The sequence below is a fragment of the Pristiophorus japonicus genome, chromosome 8 (genome assembly GCF_044704955.1).
Source record: "Pristiophorus japonicus isolate sPriJap1 chromosome 8, sPriJap1.hap1, whole genome shotgun sequence".
NCBI lineage: Eukaryota > Metazoa > Chordata > Chondrichthyes > Pristiophoridae > Pristiophorus > Pristiophorus japonicus.
In genome coordinates, this window is record NC_091984.1 from 204,689,077 (window position 1) to 204,715,048 (window position 25,972).

At 40.4% G+C, this 25,972-nt stretch overlaps 1 protein-coding gene and 1 long non-coding RNA gene across 4 annotated transcripts in view; one reads left to right on the top strand and one right to left on the bottom strand.

Moving 5' to 3' along the window:
• The first annotated feature begins 524 nt into the window (after positions 1–524).
• On the top strand, positions 525–10,545 carry LOC139268940 (uncharacterized). The gene is made up of 3 exons (XR_011594136.1): positions 525–1,058; positions 8,844–8,931; positions 10,281–10,545. It is a non-coding gene; the product is annotated as an uncharacterized lncRNA (long non-coding RNA).
• The window catches only part of mlxip (MLX interacting protein), a 117,261-nt gene continuing 99,069 nt past the window's right edge, over positions 7,781–25,972 (bottom strand). Inside the window, exons 16-18 of one of the 3 annotated variants that reach the window (XM_070887807.1) lie at positions 23,648–23,777; positions 13,150–13,248; positions 7,781–8,769 (exon numbers count right to left, since the gene is read on the bottom strand). In XM_070887807.1, the coding sequence (XP_070743908.1) occupies positions 8,711–8,769; positions 13,150–13,248; positions 23,648–23,777 (288 nt within the window). In that variant the 3' untranslated portion in view covers positions 7,781–8,710. Of the gene's footprint in view, positions 8,770–11,592; positions 13,249–23,647; positions 23,778–25,972 lie in introns of those variants that run through there. The other 2 variants (XM_070887810.1, XM_070887809.1) reach the window with 2 other exon arrangements.

Genomic DNA, 25,972 nt, shown 5'->3' on the forward strand with positions numbered 1-25,972 from the left:
GGATGCACTGTTGTTTTTTTAAAGCTTGCAATTGTAGCTTTGACTTTTCCTCAGTCTCCTGCACAGTTCGATTATTAGTTGAAACGATTCAGTGTCTATTTTTTCAGTGACTCCATTCTGAAATTGATCACCAAGCTAAATTGGAAATTCAACTGAAATACAACATTGTGTTCATGGTGAAAAGACTGTTTCCATAAGCAGACTCAAGGGGCGAAATTCCCGTGTGTCCTGCTGCGCACTCTGCACGGCCTCCACTGGGCCCCCAGGACACCGCACCCAAGACTGAGTGCTGGGCTGCACAATAGTGGCCCGGACCACGCTAGGGCCGCCATAGTCGAGCCAACCCGAGAGTCGGCCGACAAAAAAAAGATGCCGGCTCAGGGTGCTAGCGCCCTCCCCTTTAAGCACCGCCCTGAGAGCGGATGTCGACAATCTGCAAATCTGGCGTTGGCATCCGCTTGCGCCAGCCTCGTAGCCCGCGGGGCAACAAGGGTTTGGCGAGGTCACGCTCATGCCGTCACTGCCGGTTGCGTGGCGGCCCGGGGCGCTCACCGTCGGGCGCGTCGTTGCCATGGCAGCACCTCCGCCAACCCCCCCCCCGTTGGCACGAACGGTGCTATAAAACGGGGCAATTCCGCCCCCTCCTTCTACGCGCTGTGTCCGAGATAAGAGGGTTAAATATTAACCCTGGTCTCATGGATTGGTGCACCAATCACTGAAGAGACCGTCCCCCACCCCTCACTTTTGAAGATTAAGACCATGGTATGTGTAGAGGCTAAAACCAAGATTTATTTACAGCCCCGTAGCAGCAAGACGCAGCCTCGTACTTAAAATAAACAAATAAAATGTCCTCTTTCAGAACAGTTTGACCGGGAAAGGGCTTTTAGAAGAGCTTTTCAAAGACTTTCATGAAACATTGTTGCACACGAAAGACATGCATCGCTGTTACACAAGATCAAATCTCCAACCAGAATTAAAGCCGATGAATCCAAGTTGTGATGTTCATGTTGGACATTGCAACAATCAGAGTAAATGCGCAACAGATCCCAAAACTTGAGGTAAGATGTTACTGTCTAGATGTGACCAACTGCCTCCAAAGATTTAATGGTTAAATCTGTCTATTCCACTGTATATCAATCTATGCAAGTTACCATTTCAAACAGTCTGCCCTACTCACCAAACAATATTTCAGACAATCTCCATTAAATATACAGAGAGGTCTTGGCCAGTTATATGTGCTGACCATTAATACCACGGAACAGTAGGCTCCCTTAAAGATACAGGAGGCTGAAGATATAAAAAAAAACTGATTTAGATCTTGTCCATTCAGAATAAAAGATCAGAAAATATAGAAATCTCCCTATTTTATAACTATTTCCTCTCTGCTACCTGCTGTAATCAAGAATGAACAGCTCTTTAGCCAAGCATTCAATTTTTCTTCTAAAATAGTTCCTGTTAGGCACACCAGTTTCATTGGTCTTAGCAGTCAATCTTCTCTGGAGGACCTAAAAGTTGGTCATGAAAGTTCCCTGGATTACCAAAAATAAATTGTCGTTAGCTTAATTCTAAAGTTCCTTGCATATACTGGCAAACAAATGAATCCTTGGACTGCTCTATACTAGAAATACATTTTATCGAACATTTTATGAGACAAATCTTTATGTACTAAAGTGTTAAGTCTCTTGTATGTGCTGATGTGAACATGCAATTCCTTGCTTCTTGCAGTTAAAAAATAATTAGCACCAGCAAGCTACAGGTGTCCCAAACAACTTTTCCAAAACTTTTTGTGTTCACTATGGAATCAAAATACCTCTTAAAAGGTGGGAGAATATTTCAATTTCTCATCCAATGATCCTGCAATTTTGTTACTTGAACAGACAGCTGAATGCATTAATTATGCAGAAGAAAGTACCCTCCATTTTGGGGATTGGAGAGGAAATTCCACACCCTAGGTGAAACACAACTTAAATTACAGTCATCACTGGTCCACTTGTCATGATATACTATAAAAAAAAATTGTATTGCTTAGCCAAATAGTCTTGGGTAGCCTCCATCAAGAATATGGATCATTATCATCATCAAGTCAGTCCCTCGGAATCGAGGAAGACTTGCTTCCACACTTAGCATGAGTTCTTAGGTGGCTGTACAGTCCAATACGAGAACCACAGTCTCTGTCACAGGTCGGACAGATAGTCGTCGAGGGAAAGGGTGGGTAGGGAGCCTGGTTTGACGCATGCTCCTTCCGCTGCCTGCACTTGATTTCTGCATGCTCTCGGCGACAAAACATGAGGAGCTCAGCGCCCGCCCGAATGCACTTCCTCCACTTATAATGGATGATTGGTTATTTAAAAATAAATTCATGCAGTTATGAAAGACAAAATTCATCTCTCATCATATTGTATTACATCATTAGCCAGATAGATCTGCAATAATTCAGCTGATCAAACTGGATTGATATTCATCCGTTTTATATTTCGAAGTATAAGAGCTTTATTGGGATGACTGAAAATTCAACATTGCTTGCCATTTGTTGTTCGATACAGCTTTTGCATTTATAATTACAATATTCTCTTACATCAAAATTAAGAAAAAACATTTAATAGATCTGCATATTTTTTGATCACCACACTTTTTTGGTTTATTAAAGACATAACTCCAAAAAGGAAAAAAAAAATCCACAATTCACACTCAAAATACAAAACTATTCTGTTGAAACAGGCACTATTTGTTAAAATACAATTAACTATAAAATGCACTTTGCAAACATAGACAGTACCCACTCAGTATCAATTCCATATGATAGTTTAGCAAGTATTCAGTCAAAGTATTATGTGCAATTGGACAATAAAATAGAGCATACATATCCAAGCAAAAGTCTCTGCAGTGTTTCAGAAAAAATAATAAGTTTTAAGTTAAATTGAGCAAGATTGGGGTAAAAGTGGCAAAGCAGACCACACAGAATGAAAACAGATTATGTTTCCTCATTATCTACAGTATTTTAAATATTTGACATTTTGTACTTTTGTAGTAATTCAGGTACTTTATTCATATGAGTCCCATCTCAGATCTGCTTCCTATTTTGTAATTATCACAGCACAATCTTTTTTAAAAAAAAGTCAGTTTTAAGTTTGCTGCCAATAAAGAAGTTGTATTTATCTAGTGCCTTTTACGATCTCAAGATGTGCCAAAGTGTTTCACAGTCAATGATGCACTTTTAAAAGATAGTCACTGTCGTAATGTAGGGAAATGCAAAGAAGAGTGTTCACTGGAACATGTACAAGTGCAGAAAATCAACCTTCTCTTAAATTCTAATGTTCTGACCATTATTTTCCAGAAATAGTGACCATGGGTGAGGGAGCACATTACAAGCTTGGTAATTTAATGGAACGCATCAGGAACTCCTGCTTTTTTCCAGAATACCATTACCATTTTCTTATGAAGAATAAGTCCAATTATGTCATACAAGTCATCTCTGAAATTTGAAAAATATCCTTGATAGAGATTACAATTGAACTCTCATTCTCATTCTCAGATACGAAACAACTTTTCAAGTTTTAGGCTTGGGCTTGGGCTTGAGAGATGAAAGGTTGAGAATAATTGGCAATGGGCTCCATTTGAGATCAGAAGAAACTGAAGCAAAGAATATTAGGAGGTGAAAAGCTAAGAATGGAGCCTTCAAAGGCAAGAGATGGTTACATTTTTTGAAAATTGCAAGAGACTCGAAGAAACTGTGCCTTTAAAGAATTTTAAAAATTCTTATTGGCCCATTTAAGGGCATAGATGAAGTTAAGGGTGATTCAGTCACTGCGCTGTGAGGGGAATGGAAGGTGGTGTGCAATTGGGATTTAACAATCTTAACAGAAGTTGAACGAGTGACTTTAGCAGAAAAAGTGGGTAGAGTTTAATAACAAGAAGGAGGTAGATGATAGAGAAGAAACTGAGTGGGCAAGAGAACCCTCAAGTTGATGGGGTGGAAAAAGTTCAAGGATGAGTCATTAACTACAGCACAGAGAGTGATTTGACAGCAAATTAAACAGCCAGTGTTAATGGAACACCAAATAGTGGAACAACTGATCTTAGCTGTTCAGAAATGCAGCGTACAAGACTTTCAAGAAATCCAAGGCTATGCCAAACAAATCACCAAAGTTCATGGGCAGAGTTTCAGGTGCGGAATTTAGGCTTTAAAAAAAAAATCAAAATAATTTAATCTGGAACATTCTAGTCTATTTGTTGTGGCTACTCACTGGATATACTTATTAAGCCAGCTGGGAACTTTCGATAACTTAATAATCACTAGGTGATTACCAAAAAGTTATCCGACTATTAATACTCACACATGGATATGTGTGGATGACCATTCATTGTAGAAAGGAGAATTAGCTAGGGCGATCAATGTTCCTATTGTCTTCAGATCAAATCTTCCAGATTTAGGAATAAACTTTTTATATCTGTATTTTTAAAGGAGGCTTGGTATAAAACAGGTGGAAAACAATTTCTACTCAAACATAAAATGAAAAATAATGGTTCAAAAAATTATTTCCCAGCAGCTATCACTCAAATAATTGCCTTTGTTCAGCATGACCAAAATGTAACAAGATTGAGAACTGAATCTCACCATGAAAAATATATTTTTTGTCTCCTGATGCAGTAGAGAATATTACAAAAATTCAGAATCACTCTCGTTTGTCTCGTGTTTAGATCCTGTGTTTTGATCTGGATCAAGCCAGAAATGGGCTACAAACCCAGTGTGCAGAAGAAATGGAGTTTGTAAATGCCACAGCAGAGTAGAAAGTCCTGCATTATGATGTGTCCTTTAGAATTCTGCAGTTATTACCCCAATCTTTTGTTAACTTGCAAATAACTCAAAAGGTGTTGAAATATATGAGTGCACATTCCCCTACTGATCCTGCGGCAGGAGTTTCAGATGCTGCATTGCGAAAGATGTCACTCTCTGCTACAATTCCATTCCTGCCAAGAAAAATCAACAGTAAAAAAGAAAAAAAATGGTCTCTATTGCATCAGAAGGCAAGACCCCATTCTTTACTCAGAGTGGTGAGAATATGGAACTCGTTAGCACATGGAGTGGTTGAGGTGAATAGCATAGATGCATTTAAAGGCAATCTAGATAAGTAGATGAGGGAGAAAGGAATAGAAGGATATGTTGACAGGGTTAGATGAAGGTGGGAGGTGGCTAGTGTGCAGCATAAACACTGGTTTAGACCTGTTGAGCCAAATGGTCTGTTTCTGTTAGATTATTCCATGACTGAAACCATGAGTGGTGTTACCATACTACTGCACAGCTCCAAGGAGCACGCCTTAGTATTAGTGCAGGTGAACACAACCTTTTTTTCTAAAAAATGAAACCATAAAAGTGATGGAGAATATTAGGATCAGTTTGGACCAGGTAGTTCAGATACTTTACAGTAGCCAATGGACAATTCAATGTCATGTCAAAAAGATGTAAGTGGTCACCGAAATTACTGGAAAAATGCATTTAAACTAATTTCTTAGCAAGGTGGTAGGTAGATCCCCACTGCAGCAAGGTTTACAGAGGATTAGATTTGATCATTTTCCAGTCAGCTACATGTAGAGAGATAATCATAAAAGTGTTTGTGGGAAAACTCAGTCTGATGCAGCTTTTTCTGTTATCTCAAAAGTATAAAACCACAAACCCATCCCATCTAAAAAATAAGTGTTATCTTGAAACCAAGCTGGCAGTAAAGAAACCCCAATTTTATATTAACATTAAAAACATGATCAAAGTTTCAACTATCCAATTGCTCAATTTTTGCAGTTACTGACATATTAGATGTCTTCATATCATTCCTCATTCACAAATATACCATAACCTTCTCACCAGGGGGATTATTTAGTGGAGAAAATTACTATACCCCAATATCCATGGCACTAATGTACAGAAAGAACTCAGCATTGTTTCTATAAATCTTTTAAGAAATGTAATACTCAAACAGGACAACTGTCAAAGCTCTCACAAAACTCCTGAGGAAGTGATAGCAGGCAAACAGAGCAGTATCCACTGCCGTCAAGAGCCAAAAGCTGCATAGTCACCAGAGATTTCCCTAATCCCAACCACTCATTGAAACGGACTTTTATGATGTATCAGGCAGTTCATACCAATACACTCTAATCCATGGGATGGGATGGGGCAGGGGTGGAGGGGGGCGGGGGGGAGAAAAGAGAAGGGACTGGATTTTCATTATTTAGCCCTACCACTGGTTTTCCGGTGGTATTTCGATGCTATTTAAAAATTGCGTTTTTTTTAAACCACCCAAATACCACTTTCACTCAAGGCTGCTATTTTCATCAAATATGACTGGTGGTAGGGCTAACTGTATTTCGTTCTTATTTTTGATCATGTAACACTCAAAAGTAAAATGGGTGGTATTTTTGTGGGTGGTACTGATTAATTTACCACCAATGGTATTTTCGGTGGCAAATGATTGAAAAAATGACGAAAATCCAGCCCAAGAAGTTAGTGGAAAGGTTCCATTTTTCTCAGTGAAACAACAACTTGCTGGAGATTTACTTTCTCACATCCATCATTAATAAAACATCTATAGGTTTGTGCATTTCAATCTTTGACATCTCTACTTACCTAAATAGACAGACAATGAACATGTTCTTTCTTTGAGTATCATCCTTATGTCAGAGGTGAGGATCCTGGATCAATGTTAACCAAAACTCTTCCTCTGGATCTTTTTTGGCCTTGCATTTCTCCCAACATGATTATCTTTCTCAGTCAGTCACTTTTATCTCTACCTACATGTTCAAAATATTGCGGTTCCTTTTCTTCATCTTGGTGAACATTGTTTTCACAGTTCTCAGCCTTCCAAACGCCCATTCACAATTTAATTTTGGTGTCAGTTTCATTTCCTCTCTCGGCCTACAAGGCTTGCAGTATTTTCTGTATTTATTGCAGACATTAGCAAGTTTATCCCACAGCTTTGTCTTAATATAAATTTTCTCCTGACCTTTACTCAAGGTGCTAAATGATGTTAGTGTGCAGTAAATAGAGTGCTAGTAGGTGCCCTGAAATACCTCAATCGAGTGTCTGTTCTTCACATGTGAGCCCAGTGAGTTATTTAGCCGTGAGCATCATTACAAGCGAGCTCAATCCTGTACTCACCACATGTAAATACTTACAAGGTGGAACTTTCAACCGGCTCTACACCCTGCCCGATTTTCCATTCTTTCGACTTCAATGGAAAATCGGGCAGGGTTTATAATGGGTGGCCAATGTGCTACCCCTGGTTTTATGCCCCGAAGTTCAAAGTCCCACCTGTACATTATTTGGGGGGGAGGGGTGTTACTGGAAACCCCTAGCCAATTTCCCCCTTCCCAACCCAGAGAAGTTAAGTTCTTAGTTCTGCACCAGATAAAACTAGTTCATTTAGCAGGATCAATCCAGAAACCTTTCTAATCTGTATGGTTCTGTGATACATCGCAGTGCATGTATCCATTTTATCATCAGGGCAAGCTCTGCCAATTTGTGGTAATTTGACTTGCCTTAAATTTTGGCTTAGAGTCGAGGCATCCCCCAATCTGGTTCAAGCTTGAACCAGTGGTAACCTGTATATTATGCTAATTTACTTTTGCAGAACTGAGAAGTTCGATAAGTCAGGCTACAACCAATGAAATCATTTCTCAAAATATTGAAATTATTAAAAAATCAAAACAAATTTGTTTCATACAAATAGGTTCATTAATCAAGATGGTTTCAAATATTATGATCAAGAAACTGGACATTTAATGATCCTGGGTTGCATTTAAAACTGTTTAAAAAAAACAAAGGACACTTTTCACAGATTGTGTACAATATAGTTAGGGAAAGAGGCACACTAAATATACAGTAATGGCATTACATTTCTAAGCACTTCAAGTTTATGCAAATAAAGTACAAATAAAATAGCTACAACAGGTAATGACATCAGGATTATAATCCATATGACCAACACTCGTAACTCAACAGCAAATTAAAATACCAGTATATCATCAGATTTCTGACATCATGTGACCATGACAACAAATAAAGGACATCATCTGCACAATCTATTTGGGACGGATGTCTGAAGGAACTCAATTTAGACAGAAGCAGCAAAGCAGATGGTATGTTCAGTAATGCTACAAGTGACTTTAAATGTTCCTCACTTTTATAATCTAAGCTCAGCATAGGTGGCTCACACCAGTGGATACCCCGATACAAAGGAAGGTATTGAGTGTCCTTTAAAGTATTTATTTAAAAAAATACATTCCATGAATGGTAATCATAAACTTGTTGCATAGTAGGTTGCAATTGAGAGCAGCAGTTTGAAGGATTCAACTTGCATTCACATCCATCAGTCAAGTTCCTTCTGCAAAGGTTTGAGGGTGCCAATTATTGCTTAATTTACTCATAACTGAGTGAACCGAAGACCACATATTCCAAAGTCTTGCTCACTCAGTATGGTAAAAAGATCATGGGATATTCAAAATGCCACGTACTAAAAAAAAGTACACTTGTGGAGAAATACCGGTGAAGATTTATATTAAAAGAAACACAAACATTCTACACTTGGATTTTTTTACCATATCATTTCATTATCTCCCCATGATCTGTCACTTTTGGTTATTACCATGACTTTTCAACGAGAGAATAATGAGTTTGATTCCCAGGACCAACATTCACTATGATGTGCCTACTGCAGTCAGACTAAATTCCTCTCCCCACCCCCAGTTCTCTGTTGTGCGACCAGAAATGCCTTGCAGTTCCTGGAAAATAGAAGAAGAAAATTTCATTTAATTCATTCAGAAACCAATTGTTTGCCTTATTGTTTTTCCTTTAGGGAAAAAAGAAATGTGGAAAATGGCACAAGAGCCATTAATGCACCGATGACATCCAGAAAAACAAAAACATCTAAATTTACAACTGAGGTAGTAAATTTCCAATCATTGTATTTGAAACTAACCAGAACAGAAGAAACAATTTGAATTTATGAAAGTCACAACAGTATTTATATGAACACATGAATATAGATAAGTGTGAGGTGCTACATTTTGGTAGGAAGAATAAGGAGGCCATATATTGCTTGGATAATACAAGTCTAAATGGGGTAGAAGAGCAAAGGTACTTGGGGATACAGAGAGACAAATCACTAAAAGTAGTGACACAGATTAATGGAACCAATAAAAAAAGCAAACGAAGCATTGGTGTTCATTTCTAGAGGGACAGAATTTAAAAGCAGAGAAGTTAATGCTAAACTCGTTTTGAACCTTGATTAAACCTTATTTAGAATACTGTGCACAGTTCTGGTCTCCATATTATAAAAAAGGATTATAAAAGGCACTGGAGAATACAATAAAGATTCACAAAGATGTTGCCAGAACTGAGGATTTACTTATCAGGAAAGGTTGAACAAGCTGGGACTCTTTCCTCTAGGAAAGAGAAGGTTGAGGGGTGACCTAATACGGATCTTAAAAATTATGAAGAGGTTTGATAGACATAGAGAAGATGCTTCCACTTGTGGGGAGATAAAAATTGAGGTCATACATACAAGATAGTTACCAATACATCCAATAGGGAATTCAGGAGAAACTTCTTCACCCAAAGAGCAGTAGGAATATGGAACTCACTACCTCAAGTAGTAGTTGAGGCAAATAGCATAGATGCATTAAAGGGGAAGCTAGATAAGCACATGAAACAGAAAGGAATAGAAGGCTATGCTGACAGGGTTAGATGAAAAGGGGAGCGAGGATACCCATATGAAACAGAAATGTCGGCATAGACCAGTTGGCCCAAATGGCTTGTTTCTGTGCTGTACATTCTATGCAACATTGTAACTTCAAAGTGTTGTACAGAACCAAAACAGAATACAAGTACTGTAAAATCAAGAGGACTCCAAGTTAGCCAGTATGAACAATGGCCAATCTTTCAACTGTTGCATTTCTGATTTTGGACAGTTTTTCACATAAGTACAAGAATGGTTGAAATTCACCATAAACAGCAAGGCAATCTGTTTATCTCAAGGCCAATCCTTTCCTCATATAATCTTTAATATTAAAATCACTTCTATAAGTCACATGTTGGAAATTTCACTTTTACTTGTTTTAACTAAACTATTGGACAAAAATGAATACTTGTGCCTTTGAAGAGTCACCATCAATTTAAGTTGTTTGTTATTGACTAGTTAGCTGAATGTTATAGACCAATGTGAATTTCCTAAATCCTGTCATTCCATGTAGTCTTCTAACACTGATCAAAGCTTTAACTTTTTTTTTTAAAGCATCCTTGAAGCCCATGATGATGAAAGAGGCGATGGGTGCGTCGATACGAAATTGGACAGAATGCAGAGAAATATAGTGAACAGTTGTTTTTCAGACTGCAGGGAAGTTTGCAGATGATACGAAACTCAGAAATGTAGGAAACAGCGAGGAGCATAGTAATAGACTTCAGGAGGCAATAGACAAACTGGTGAAATGGGCAGACATGACGGATGAAATTTAACGCAGCGAAGAGTGATTCATTCTGGCAGGAAGAACGAGGAGAGGCCTGGGGGGGGGGGGAGGGAGGGGGGTATCTTTCTTTGAAGGTGGCAGGACAAGTTGAGAAGGCTGTTAAAAAGGCCTACGGGATCCTTGGCTTTATAAATAGAAGCATGGAGTACAAAATCAAGGAAGTTATGCTAATCCTTTATAAAACATTAGTTAGGCTCCAGTTGGACTAGTGTGTCCAATTCTGGATATCACACTTTAGGAAAGATATCAAGGCCTTAGAGAGATTTACTAGAATGGTACCAGAGATGAAAGACTATAGATAGATGGAGAGACTGTAGAAACTAGGGTTGTTTTTCTTAGGGTTGATCGTTGCGCTTCTCCAACTCTGGCCTCTTGCGAATCCCTTATTTTAATCGCTCCACCATTGGCGGCTATGCTTTCAGCTGCCTAGGCCCTAAATTCTGGAATTCCCTCTCTAAACCTCTTCGCCTCTCTCCTCAAAACTTACCACTTTGACCAAGCTTTTGGTCATCTGTCTAATATCTCCTTACGAGGCTCGGTGTTAAATTTTGTTTTATAACGTTCTTGTGAAGCACCTTGGGATGTTTTACTACATTAAAGGTGCTATATAAATGCAAGTTATTGCTGTACTAGGTTATGCTGGTGCCGTTAACCCTTTGGCACAGTCTCCAAATGGCTAGTCTTCATGTATGAGCCTCGGCACGGAGTACTGACAGACTAGTCCACCATGGTGCCATCAGAACTAATCATGATCCTGATCCTCATTCAATATTCACATTTTCCAGGAGTAGGCACTGGATAGTGAACAGGGGCAGCAACTTTGGGTGATTTTTCAAGCCCCTAACCCATAATTACTGAAGTCCACTACAGCAAACCTACTAATACCTTGGTTGACATTAACCACCTCAGCAATACCAAGGACCTTCCTAGTATGTCGGCTCAGTACCACAGCAAATACATGTACCCAACAAGCCATCAGAGGAGTGCACTGAGAAAATTTTAAAAGCATGAACTTTGTATGAACAATCCACGGCCTTCTGTAAATTTAATCAGATGACCACCAAAATGAAAGGTCAAAAGTAAGAGAGTCAGCTTCTATTTTATTTAATAAAATATAAATGAAGCTTTAATACATTATGGTTCTAAATAGAATAAATGTGTAGATAGGACTGGAACCCTAAAACAATTATGTACAGCAATCAGGTCTCAGATTTCGCACAAATTGTATACAGAATCTAGTTTGAACATGTGACCATCACTTGGTTTTCCATTCCCCAATACAACCACAACACAATGAATGTTTTCTGCTACATTACAAAACATAATTTATTTTTCAAAAGGATGAGTTTTTTCTTTAGGCAACATTTGAAAATGATCTAACAAATGTACTTTGCTTTTCCCTTCCAATAAACACAAGGAAGGTGAATCCATGCACTGATCCGAGACAAATGAGCACCGTTTTGTCTAGTAACACATTATCTGTTTAACATTATTCATACCTGTTCACTGGCGAAATTGAATAGAGGCTGAATGCAAAAACATCTGTCTTTGCATCAGTTAAGTATTTTCTTTGGTTCTTAACATAAAATCTGCACTTTTTTCAGAAAGCTTACTGGGAAAAAAAAACAAATCAAAAGGGTAGTTTTGAGGCATTGGAAACAAAGTATCCAAAAACATATTTCCCTTGAGGTGACTTCCCTTAAATACGTCACACTTCGATTTTAATAGTAATTTACAAAAATCTACACAGACTGTTTGTATAACCGAGGCTTTCATAAGCCACAGACAATGGTTTATTGCTGTCCATAGGACTTGCAGCTTATGTGTACCTGAGCTTAACTTTTTTCTTGCTAGATATTCAGAACAATGCACTGAAAAGGGATGTTGAATTACTAATGGATAACCCTTCTAATTTCTCTTTAGGAGGATGGGTCCCTCTCCACATGCCATTAAAAAAAAACAATTGAAATTAACTGTGGAAATGTAGTTTTTTTAAAGTTGAAATTAAAACTAAATATTTATACTCAAAACTTTGGACGCAATCAAAAATTTTGGAATAAAATACCTTGAATAAATGATAAATTCTTATGTCTAAACAATCTTCACAAAGAATAATGCTAAAATGAGTTGGCACACATCATCAGCAACATCCTTAGCGTTATCTCTCTTCCCTTCTCTTGGGCTATAGATGACGCAGACTGAAGTAATGCACTACATTGATGCTGCTTGTTAGAGCAGAAAAAAGGCAAGTATTGCTTGTGCCAAGGGAGGTGTAATGCATCACATCAGAAATATAGCATGGACATTGATATTTACAGGTACTATAGGTTTTCCCTAATTTCGGAATTTATCTTTTGGGGTTAATTATTGGGTTTAACCTTAAAATCAGAAGGCTTATTGAAGGACACGCATTTAAGACCCAGCAGTTCACTTTAGGTTGCCCAGCTATCCAGATCACAGCTTTCAGATTTGTTTAAAGTGCAAAAGTCACAGAGAGGAAGAGGGGGAGGGGGGGGGGGGGGGGAAGAGGAAACAGCTTTTCCACCAGAAGGGCTATCTCCAACCATAAGACTCTCACATTTCACAGGAAATGCCACTGCCACAGAAGTTGACACTATGATTCCCCACTGCTCTTACTGATTCGGTTTACAGCTTGCTTTGCTTGCTCAGGCATCAGTGACGGATCAGACAAAATGGCCGTGGTAGTACTAAGTTGCCGAAGTCTGTTCAGTACCACTGAAACAAACAAAAAGAAAAGTGAATTAGATTTTTCATTTATCAAACCTGTAACAATCATTCAGCTGGATATGAAAACATTGATTCAATTTTAAGATTTCCTATGCAGCATGAGAATAGATTATAGATTGCAAAAAAAAAATGTAGACATGGATGAAAAGTGGAGAATGAGAAGGCCACTCATTTTCTGACAACATTCCCACTGCTGCGTCACTTAGGTGGTGTACGACCTACTGGGACAGCTAACAAAGTGTCATATTTGTACTAACACCAATGTGCGTTTTAATGCAAAAGCAAAGCATGCTAAATTCATCACCAAAGCTTCCATAGTGTGCCATCTTATTGGAAATTTAAGTTCTAAATTTGTCATTGCAGGTTTGTGATTGATGTGGCTTGTGTGTCGGTGTTTCCCATACTGCTCATATACCACCAAGACTACAACGATGCCTCAGATAAGGTGGCAGCTCACCAAGTTTTTTTAAACTCGGAGTCCCACCTATATATCAAAAGAAGCAACCCAAAAAGTCTAAACTTCTCAAACATTTATCAGACTAATTTCTATTAGCCTACAAAAACAACATTCAAATACTGTTGGAACTTTTGCAATATTTGCTTAGTTTATTCCTCCCACTACCTTATACTTTTGTAAGGATTTCCCTATAGCTACGTAATATTTAGGATATACCATATTAATTGAGTAGGCTGAACAGCTCCAATAATTCTAAAGGAACTTTCAGAAACTATGTTTAATATAAAACTATACTTCACTAATCAATATTCATTTTGATATATAATACAAACATAGATTAATTGATTTCTTACCTAAAACTACCAAACACTTCTTGAAACCATAAGAACATAAGAAATAGGAGCATGAGTAAGCCATATGGCCCCTCGAGCCTGCTCCGCCATTTAATACGATCATGGCTGATCCGATTATGGACTCATCCGATCATGGACTCAGGTCCACTTCCCTGCCCTCTCCCCATAACTCCTTATTCCCTTATCGGTGAAGAAACTGTCTATCTCTGCCTTAAATTTATTCAATGATCCAGCTTCCACAACTCTCCGAGGCAGCGAATTCCACAGATTTACAACCCTCAGAGAAGAAATTCCTCCTCATCTCAATTTTAAATGGACGGCCCCTTATTCTAAGATTATGCCCCCTAGTTCTAGTCTCCTCCATCAGTGGAAACATCCTCTGCATCCACCTTGTCAAGCCCCCTCATAATCTTATACGTTTCGATAAGATCACACCTTCTTCTGAATTACAATGAGTAGAGGCCTAATCTACTCAACCTTTCCTCATAAGTCAACCTCCTCATATCTGGAATCAACCTAGTGATCCTTCTCTGAACTGCCTCCAAAGTAAGTATATCCTTTCTTAAATATGGAAACCAAAGGTGTTCGCAGTATTCCAGGTGTGGCCTCAGCAATACCCTGTATAACTGTAGCAAGACTTCCCTGCTTTTATACTCCATCCCCTTTGCAATAAAGGCCAAGATTCCATTGACCTTCCTGATCACTTGCTGTACCTGCATACTAACCTTTTGTGTTTCATGCACCAGGACCCCCAGATCCCGCTGTACTTTGCAATTTTTCTCCATTTAAATAATAACTTGCTCTTCGATTTTTTACTGTCAGAGTGGATAAGCTCACACTTTCCAACATTGTACTCCATCTGCCAATTTTTTGCCCATTCAGCCTGTCTATGTCCTTTTGATGATTTTTTTATGTCCTCCTCACACATTGCTTTACCTCCCATCTTCGTATCGTTAGCAAACTTGGCTACGTTACACTCAGTCCCTTCATTCAAGTCGTTAATATAGATTGTAAATAGCTGGGGTCCCAGCACTGATCTCTACAGCATCCCACTAGTTTACTGATTGCCAACCCAAGAATGAACCATTTATCCCGACTCTGTTTTCTATTTGTTAGTCAATCCTCTGTCCATGCTAATATATTACCTGCCACCCTGTGAACTTTTATCTTGTGCTGTAACCTTTTATGTGGCACCTTGTCAAATGCCTTTTGGAAGTCCAAATACACCACATCCACTTGTTTCCCTTTATCCAACCTGTTCATTACATCTTCAAAGAATTTCAGCAAATTTATCAAACATGACTTCCCCTTCATAAATCCATGCTGACTCAGCCTAAATTATGCTTTTCCAAATGTCCTGCTACTGCTTCTTTAATAATGGACTGCAATATTTTCCCAACCAAACTGGTCTGTAGTTGCCTCCTTTTTTAAATACGGGTGTTACATTTGCAGTTTTCCAATCTGCTGGGACCTCCTCAGAATCCAGCGAATTTTGATAAATTACAACCAATGCATCCACTATCTCTGCCGCTACTTAAGACCCGAGGATGCAAGCCATCAGGTCCAGGGGATTTATCCACCTTTAGTCCCATTATCTTACTGAATACCACCTCCTTAGTGATTGTGATTGTGTTAAGTTCCTCTCCCCCTTTAGCCCCTTGACTGTTGGGATATTTTTAGTGTACTCTACTGTAAAGACTGATACAAAATATTTGTTCAGAGTTTCTGCTATCTCCATGTTCCTCATCACTAATTCCCCAGTCTTGTCCTCTAAGGGACCAATATTTACTTTAGCCACTCTTTTCCTTTTTATATACCTGTAGAAACGCTTGCTATCTGTTTTTATATTTCATGCTAGTTTACTTTCATAGTCTATCTTCCCTTTCTTAATCATTTTTTTTTTTAGTCGTTCTTTGCTGGCTTTTAAAAGCTTCCCAATCTTCTGTTCTCCCACTAGTTTTGGCCACTTTGTATGCCCTTGTTTTTAAATTGGATACCATCCTTTATTTCTTTAGTTAGCCACGGATGGTTCTCTTTTCTTTTACACCCTTTCCTCTTCACTGGAATATATTTTTCTTGAAATAACTCCTTAAATGTAGGCCACTGTTCTTCAACCGTCCTCCACTTTAGCCAACTCTGCCCTCATACCTTTGTAGTCTCCTTTATTTAAGCTTAGTACGCTGGTTTGAGATCCAACTTTCTCATCTTCCATCTGAATTTGAAATTCAACCATGCTATGGTCACTCATTCCAAGGGGATCCTTTACTAGGAGATTGTTTATTAATCCTGTTTAATTACGCAGGACCGGATCTAAGATAGCCTGCCTCTTGGTTTGTTCCATTACATACTGCTCAAGGAACCCGTCCCTTATGCACTCTATGAACTCTTCCTCAAGGCTACCCTGACCAATTTGATTTGTCCAATCAATATGGAGGTTAAAATCACCCATGATTATTGCTGTTCCCTTTTTATAAGCCCCCACTATTTCTTGGTTTATGCTCCGACCAACAGAGTTGCTACTGTTAGGGACCAAGAGACTACGGCCACCAGTCAGCTGTTCCCCTTATTATTCCTTATCTCCACCCAAACTGTTTCAATATCCTAATCATTTGAGCCAATATCGTTTCTCACTATTGCAGTGATTCCATCCTTTATCAACAGAGACACCCCACCTCCTTTTCCTTTCTGTCTGTCCTTCCGAATTGTCAAGTACCCCTGAATGTTTAGTTCCCAGTCTTGGTGACCTTGCAACCACGTCTCTGTAATTGCTATCAGATCATACCCATTTGTAACTATTTGTGCCAACAGTTCATTTAATTTGTTACGAATGCTGCGTGCATTCAGATAGAGAGCTTTTAAATGTGTTTTCTTATCATTTTCTCCTGCCATGGCCCCAGTTTCTGATACTTATGTTTACAGATTCTGTCCCTTTCTGTCACGCTCTGGTTTTTGTTTCCCCCAGTGCTACCCTGCTCTATTGCCTTCATCATCATCTTTAAGCGTTTCGGTTTCTGCTCAGCTACCCTCCCCTCCCACTAATTAGTTTAAAGCGCTCTCTGCAGCCCTAGTTATTCGGTTCGCTAGGACCCTAGCCCCAGCACGTTCCAAATGGAGTCCGTCCCGACAGAACAGCTCACTCTTAGCCCAGTACTGGTGCCAGTGCCCCAGGAACCAAAATCCATTTCTCCCACACCAGTCTTTGAGCCACGAGTTTAGCTCTCTGATCTTATCTGATTTAACCCTGGATTTTTCTTCAAATTCATAGCTAATTCTTGTGCTGAACCTGATCAAAGGTCTTATGGAAATCCATATAGACAACATCCATGTCCACCATGTTAATGACCTCCTCAAAAAATTCAACTAGGTCATCAGACATGACCTACCCCGTCACAAACCCATGCCGACTCTCCTTGATCAAATCATACTTGTTCAACTGCTCAGTTGTTCTGGACCTGATGATAGATTCCAACAACTTCCCCACAACGGACATTAAACGGACAGATCTGTAGTTACCTGTTTTTTCCCTCCCTCCTGTCTTAAACAATGGATTGATATTTGCAATTTTCCAATTCAAAGACACTTCCCAAATCTAGAGAGCTTTGAAAAATTATGACCAACACATCTGCAATTTCCCACCTATTCTCGGTTAATACCTTGGGTGGAAACCATCAGGTCCCAGATATTTGTCTATCTTATTTCATAATCATAGAATCATAGAAGTTTACAGCACGGAAGGAGGCCATTTCAGCCCATCGTGTCCGTGCCGGCCAACAAAAGGCTATCCAGCCTAATCCCACTTTCCAGCTTTAGGTCCGTAACCCTGCAGATTACGGCACTTCAGGTGCACATCCAAGTACTTTTTAAATGTGGTGAGGGTTTCTGCCTCTACCACCCTTTCAGGCAGTGAGTTCCAGACCTCCACAGCCCTCTGCGTGAAGAAATTTCCCCTCAAATCCCCTCTGAACCTTCTACCAGTTACTTAAAATTTATGCCCCCTGGTTGTTGACCACTCTGCTAAGGGAAATAGGCCCTTTCTATCCACTATATTTAGGCCCCTCATAATTTTATACAACTCAATGAGGTCTTCCCTAACTAAGCCTCCCCTGTTCCAAGGAAAACAAATCCAACCGATCCAATCTGTCCTCATAGCTAAGGTTCTTCACTCCCAGCAACATCCTCGTAAATCTCCTCTGTACCCTCTCCAGTGCAATCATGTCCTTCCTATAATGCGGTAACCAGAACTGCACGCAGTACTCCAGCTGTGGCCTAACCAATGTTTTATACAGTTCAAGCATAACCTCCCTGCTCTTGTATTCTATGCCTTGGCTAATAAAGGCAATCTTAACCACCTTATCTACCTGGCCTGCTACTTTCAGGGCTCTGTGGACATGCACTCCAAGGGTTCCTTTGTTCCTCTACACTTCAGTGTCCTACTATTTAATATGTATTCCCTTTCCTTGTTAGCCCTCCCTAAATGCATTACCTCATACTTCTCTGGATTAATATCCATTTGCCACAGTTCTGCCCACCTGACCAGTTGATTGATATTTTCCTGCAGTCTGCAGCTTTATTCTTCATTATCAACCACACAGCCAATTTTAGTATCATCTGCAAACTTCTTAATCATACCTCCTATATTCAAATCTAGATCTTTGATGTAAGGCACTGAGCCCTGCGGAACCCCACTGGAAACATAGAAACATAGAAAATAGGTGCAGGAGCAGGCCATTCAGCCCTTCCAGCCTGCACCGCCATTCAATGAGTTCATGGCTGAACATGAAACTTCAGTACCCCCTTCCTGCTTTCTCGCCATACCCCTTGATCCCCCGAGTAGTAAGGACTTCATCTAACGCCCTTTTGAATACATTTAGTGAATTGGCCTCAACTACTTTCTGTGGTAGAGAATTCCACAGGTTCACCACTCTCTGGGTGAAGAAGTTTCTCCTCATCTCGGTCCTAAATGGCTTACCCCTTATCCTCAGACTGTGACCCCTGGTTCTGGACTTCCCCAACATTGGGAATATTCTTCCTGCATCTAACCTGTCTAAACCGTCAGAATTTTAAACGTTTCTATGAGGTCCTCTCTCATTCTTCTGAACTCCAGTGAATACAAGCCCAGTTGATCCAGTCTTTCTTGATAGGTCAGTCCCACCATCCCGGGAATCAGTCTGGTGAATCTTTGCTGCACTCCCTCAATAGCAAGAATGTCCTTCCTCAAGTTAGGAGACCAAAACTGTACACAATACTCCAGGTGTGGCCTCACCAAGGCCCTGTACAACTATAGCAACACCTCCCTGCCCCTGTACTCAAATCCCCTCGCTATGAAGGCCAACATGCCATTTGCTTTCTTAACCGCCTGCTGTACCTGCATGCCAACCTTCAATGACTGATGTACCATGACACCCAGGTCTCGTTGCACCTTCCCTTTTCCTAGTCTGTCACCATTCAGATAATAGTCTGTCTCTCTGTTTTTACCACCAAAGTGGATAACCTCACATTTATCCACATTATACTTCATCTGCCATGCTTTTGCCCACTCACCTAACCTATCCAAGTCACTCTGCAGCCTAATAGCATCCTCCTCGCAGCTCACACTGCCACCCAACTTAGTGTCATCCGCAAATTTGGAGATACTACATTTAATCCCCTCGTCTAAATCATTAATGTACAATGTAAACAGCTGGGGCCCCAGCACAGAGCCTTGCGGTACCCCACTAGTCACTGCCTGCCATTCTGAAAAGTACCCATTTACTCCTACTCTTTGCTTCCTGTCTGACAACCAGTTCTCAATCCACATCAGCACACTACCCCCAATCCCATGTGCTTTAACTTTGCACATTAATCTCTTGTGTGGGACCTTGTCGAAAGCCTTCTGAAAGTCCAAATATACCACATCAACTGGTTCTCCTTTGTCCACTTTACTGGAAACATCCTCAAAAAATTCCAGAAGATTTGTCAAGCATGATTTCCCCTTCACAAATCCATGCTGACTTGGACCTATCATGTCACCATTTTCCAAATGCGCTGCTATGACATCCTTAATAATTGATTCCATCATTTTACCCACTACTGAGGTCAGGCTGACCGGTCTATAATTCCCTGTTTTTTCTCTCCCTCCTTTTTTAAAAAGTGGGGTTACATTGGCTACCCTCCACTCGATAGGAACTGATCCAGAGTCAATGGAATGTTGGAAAATGACTGTCAATGCATCCGCTATTTCCAAGGCCACCTCCTTAAGTACTCTGGGATGCAGTCCATCAGGCCCTGGGGATTTATCGGCCTTCAATCCCATCAATTTCCCCAACACAATTTCCTGACTAATAAAGATTTCCCTCAGTTCCTCCTCCTTACTAGACCCTCTGACCCCTTTTATATCCGGAAGGTTGTTTGTGTCCTCCTCAGTGAATACCGAACCAAAGTACTTGTTCAATTGGTCTGCCATTTCTTTGTTCCCCGTTATGACTTCCCCTGATTCTGACTGCAGGGGACCTACATTTGTCTTTACTAACCTTTTTCTCTTTACATACCTATAGAAACTTTTGCAATCCGCCTTAATGTTCCCTGCAAGCTTCTTCTCGTACTCCATTTTCCCTGCCCTAATCAAACCCTTTGTCCTCCTCTGCTGAGTTCTAAATTTCTCCCAGTCCCTGGGTTCGCTGCTATTTCTGGCCAATTTGTATGCCACTTCCTTGGCTTTAATACTATCCCTGATTTCCCTAGATAGCCACGGTTGAGCCACCTCCCCTTTTTTATTTTTACGCCAGACAGGAATGTACAATTGTTGTAATTCATCCATGCGGTCTCTAAATGTCTGCCATTGCCCATCCACAGTCAACCCCTTAAGTATCATTCGCCAATCTATCCTAGCCAATTCACGCCTCATATCTTCAAAGTTACCCTTCTTTAAGTTCTGGACCATGGTCTCTGAATTAACTGTTTCATTCTCCATCCTAATGCAGAATTCCACCATATTATGGTCACTCTTCCCCAAGGGGCCTCGCACAATGAGATTGCTAATTAATCCCCTCTCATTACACAACACCCAGTCCAAGATGGCCTCCCCACTAGTTGGTTCCTCGACATATTGGTCTAGAAAACCATCCCTTATGCACTCCAGGAAATCCTCCTCCACCGTATTGCTTCCAGTTTGGCTAGCCCAATCTATGTGCATATTAAAGTCACCCATTATAACTGCTACACCTTTATTGCATGCACCACTAATTTCCTGTCTGATGCCCTCCCCAACATCACTACTACTGTTTGGAGGTCTGTACACAACTCCTACTAACGCTTTTTGCCCTTTGGTGTTCTGCAGCTCTACCCATATAGATTCCACATCATCCAAGCTAATGTCTTTCCTAACTATTGCATTAATCTCCTCTTTAACCAGCAATGCTACCCCACATCCTTTTCCTTTTATTCTCTCCTTCCTGAATGTTGAATACCCCTGGATGTTGAGTTCCCAGCCCTGATCATCCTGGAGCCACGTCTCCGTAATCCCAATCACATCATATTTGTTAACGTCTATTTGCAGTTAATTCATCCACCTTATTGCGGATACTCCTTGCATTAAGACACAAAGCCTTCAGGCTTGTTTTTTTAACACCCTTTGTCCTTTTAGAATTTTGCTGTACATCCTTCCAGTCACAAAAACACCCATTAACCATTACCCTTTGCTTCCTGCCTCTGAGCCAATTTTGGGTCCAACTTGCCACTTTGCCCTGGAACCCATGGACTTTTACTTTTGTGACCAGTCTGCCATGTGGGACCTTATCAAAAGCTTTGCTGAAATCCATAGACACAACATCATACACTTTGCCCTCATTGACCCTCCTGGTGACCTCCTCAAAAAATTCAATCAAGTTAGTCAGACATGACCTTCCCTTAACAAATCCGTGTTGATTTTCCTTGATTAATCCGTGTCTTTCTAAATGAAGATTTATCCTGTCCTTCAGGATTTTGTCCAATGATTTTCCCACCACTGAGGTTAGGCTGACTGGCTTATAATTACTCGGTCTATCCCTTTCTCTCTTAAACAAAGGTACCACATTAGCAGTCTTCCAGTCCTATGGCACCACACCTGAAGCCAGAGAGGATTGGAAAATGATGGTCAAAGCCTCTGCTATTTCCTCTTTTGCTTTGCTTAACAGCTTGGGATTCATTTCATCCGGGCCTGGGGACTTATCCACTTTCAAAGCTGCCAAACCCCTTAATACCTCCTCTCTCACTGTGTTTATTTCATCTAATATTTCACAGTCCTCCTGCATCGCCCCTCTCTTTTGTGAAAACAGTCACAACGTATTCATTAAGAACCATACCCACATCTTCCACCTCCACACAGATTACCCTCATGGTCTCGAATAGGCCCTACCCTTTCTTTAGTTATCCTCTTTCTCTTCATATATTTGTCCCATTATTTCTCAATGTTCTTCTCTTACTGTGAAAAAGTATTCATTTAATGTCTGCCATTTCTTTATTATCCGTTATAGTATCACCTGCATTTGTCTTTAATGGGCCCACATTTCCCCCCACAATCTCTTAATATATTTATAAAAACTTTTATTAATTTTGCAAGTTTTTGTTCATATTATCTTTTTTGCACCTTTTATTACTTTCTTTGTATCCCTTTGTTGTTTCTTTTTAGAAATAGCTCTCCCCTCTGCTGGATTTCCACCTTTCCGTGCATTGGTACAAGCCTTTTCTTTTAGTTTTGCCTTGTCTGTTGACCATAGTTGCTTAAATGCACAAGTGGAGATTTTGCCTTTAGGGGGTATGTGTTGCTTTTGTATTGTATCAAAAACTTCCTTGAACCCAATATCAAATTCAGTCATATTATGGTCAATATTCACAAAATGTTTCCGTACAGTCAGATTCTTAACTGATCCTAGTTCGTTACTCATTATTAAATCTAGTATGGCCTTATCCTTCATCGGTTCTAAAACATTTTGTTGCAGAAAACTGCCCTGAATACATTCTAGAAATTCATTGCCTTTTCTACTTGAGCTATTCTGCTTCTCCCAGTCAATATGAAAATTAAAATCTCCCATTATAACCACATTGTTTCTGCTACATGTTTCCCCGATTTCCATATTTATACAACCTCCGTTACATCACTATTGTCAGGAGATCTGTAGACAACTCCCACCACAGTCTTGCATCCTTTACTGTTCCTTAGTTCTACCCATACTGTTTCCATTGCCTGTTCATTCTTACTGATGTCCTTTCTTTCCACTGCTATATGTCTTTTATCAATATTACTAGTCCTCCTCCTTACCAAATGTCCCTATTCTTATTTGGGTAACTGCCCCCACCCTGCCTATATGGTGTCTTTCCTACATTTTGGGCCTATCACATTTTTGGTTGTTGATACTCTGTACAGACAATTTAATATGCTTATTTTCCATCATTCCTGCTATATTTTTAACAGGTATTTTTTTGTTACTTCCTATAACCTTTCCTGTTCCCAAAGTATTTATATCACCTTTATCTCAGTTTGTGCTCTGACAAGGAAGAATTAAAAATATCTGAAATTAACAAATGGTTTACTTCAACTCAAGTCATCTCACAGTTGACTTACTTGGTCGAAGAACTGGTAGAGAACAATGTTGATCCAACCAGGACAGTGTTGTCTTGCATAAATCATCTAAACTTGTGGTTGTAACCATGGCATTGAAAGATTCAAACAAAGGTTTTATGATAGTGCTAAACTGATTACCGAGTCAAGGATCACAACATTTTTAATTTCATAGTCCTTAAACATATTAATGTATTTGGTTATAAAACAGTGAAAACCATAACTTCATGCAAGAAATTCAATATTACTGTAGTAGTATTCTGAAGATTCTTGTATTCAGCCACACATAATAGCAAATTTGTAATATACTACATTTAAAACCAAGATACAATTTTTTGGGAACTTTGATAATTGTATGTTAAAACATAGATACAATCATCAATAGCCCTTCTTAAAAAAGTTATTTCATATAAGCTGATAGCATCAAGGTGGTGGAAACCAAGTTGAATAACTTACTATACCCAAGAGTACAAGAAGACTGAAATAACATCAGATCGTTTTTAAACCGGAATGGCCCTCCCATACATTGGGCTCAATTTTTCTGGATCATTTGCGCCGTTTTTTTGGTGTGCAACGTTTTATTCTGGCGTAATTATTTAATTCAAAGTTTCCCCCTGGAATCTGCACTAGTGTAACTGATTTAGTTACGATTTTTCTATGTTAGGTATTTTTGACATTCAGTCATATCTGCGGCATCAGTTTTTAGCATTTTTCAGAGTTTGCCCAAAACTTTTTTATCCTAGGTCGGCGTATCTGGCCACTCCCGAAAAACCTTCTGGTGAGTTAACAGAAAGCAGCACACATTGAAAAATCAGCGCTGAAAGACGCCATTGTTTTTCATCAAAGTTTTTGGAGAGTGTCTTTAACACTTGAAATATTCATAATAAAAGTTAAACTTTTTTTTTTTAAACCTTTCAACGGAGTACATGGAAGTTTTAGATTTCTGAAGTTTTCATTTTTTTTTTAAACTCACACGCCATCACTGAACGTCTTCAAGTAGGGCTGGAGGGGGGTCGTAGCATCGGCCGTCATAATCGGCCCCACGCCCGGACACAGGGAATCGGAGCTCGGCTGGAAAACAAGCCCCGGGGGGGGGGGGGGGGGAAAGAGAGGTGGCGATCAGAAGGCTTCTGCACTGAGCCCGGGGAGGGAGGTGGTGATCGGAAGGCTGCTGCACTAGGCACAAGACTGCAATGAGTTTGGGGGAGGGAGGAGGGAGGGAGAAGTCACAAGACTGCAATGAGATGGGGTTGGGGGTGGGGGGGTGAAAGAAGTCAAGACCTGGGTGTGCTCCATCCATACAGACCTTGGGGAGAGAGAACAAAGAACCTGTCCTGCCTGCTGTGTTAATAATGGAACAAATAATTAAAATTATTCAGATTTAATGTAAAATATATTTTATTCAAACATTTAAGTTATTTGTACTTAGCTTAACTTTAATATATAAAAGTTTCCCCAATTTAAAAAGTTTCTAAAAGTTGTTAAAAGTTAAAGATGTAAGTTAATAATAGATGTTTAAAAGTATTTCGGTTGAGAGTCTAAAATGTAAGTTTTAAAAGTTCTCCTAAATTGTTTAAGAAGTTTAAAAGTCGGCTCAAAGTTGAAAAATTAATTAAAAGTTGGTTGGGAGTACGAGACGACGCCACGCCTCGGTCCCTTCAGCCGGTTCGGCGCCGGTCTCAGAGTTCCTTTGGCGGATTGAACGGCGGCCTTTGGGGCCCGCCCCACATCCTAGATTCCCTCTGGCAGGTCGTCCCGGAGTCCCCTCCGAATCTGGTGCTCCTCCCGGGCTGGGTGGCCGTGGACCGAGCGCTTCTCCCGGGCCGGGTGGCTGGCTGGAAGATGCTGCGCTGTACTGAGCCGGAGCCGCTCTTTGTAATGTGAAGACGATGTGGAAACATCAGCAGAGACCCTTTGGTCCGGTCCGGTGCAGAGTCCCTTCGACCGGGGACAGAAGCGGCCGGTGCAGAGTCCCTTCGGCTGGGGACAGAAGCAGCCGGTGCAGAGTCCCTTCGGCCGGGGACAGAAGCGGCCGGAGCAAAGTCCCTTCGGCCGGGGACAGAAACAGCCGGTGCACAGTCCCTTCGGCCGGGGACAGAAGCGGCCGGTGCAGAGTCCCTTCGGCCGGGGACAGAAGTGGCCGGTGCAGAGTCCCTTCGGCCGGGGACAGAAGCGGCCGGTGCAGAGTCCCTTCGGCCGGGGACAGAAGCGGCCGGTGCAGAGTCCCATCGGCCGGGGACAGAAGCGGCCGGTGCAGAGTCCCTTCGGCCGGGGACAGAAGCGGCCGGTGCAGAGTCCCTTCGGCCGGGGACAGAAGCTGCTGGTGCA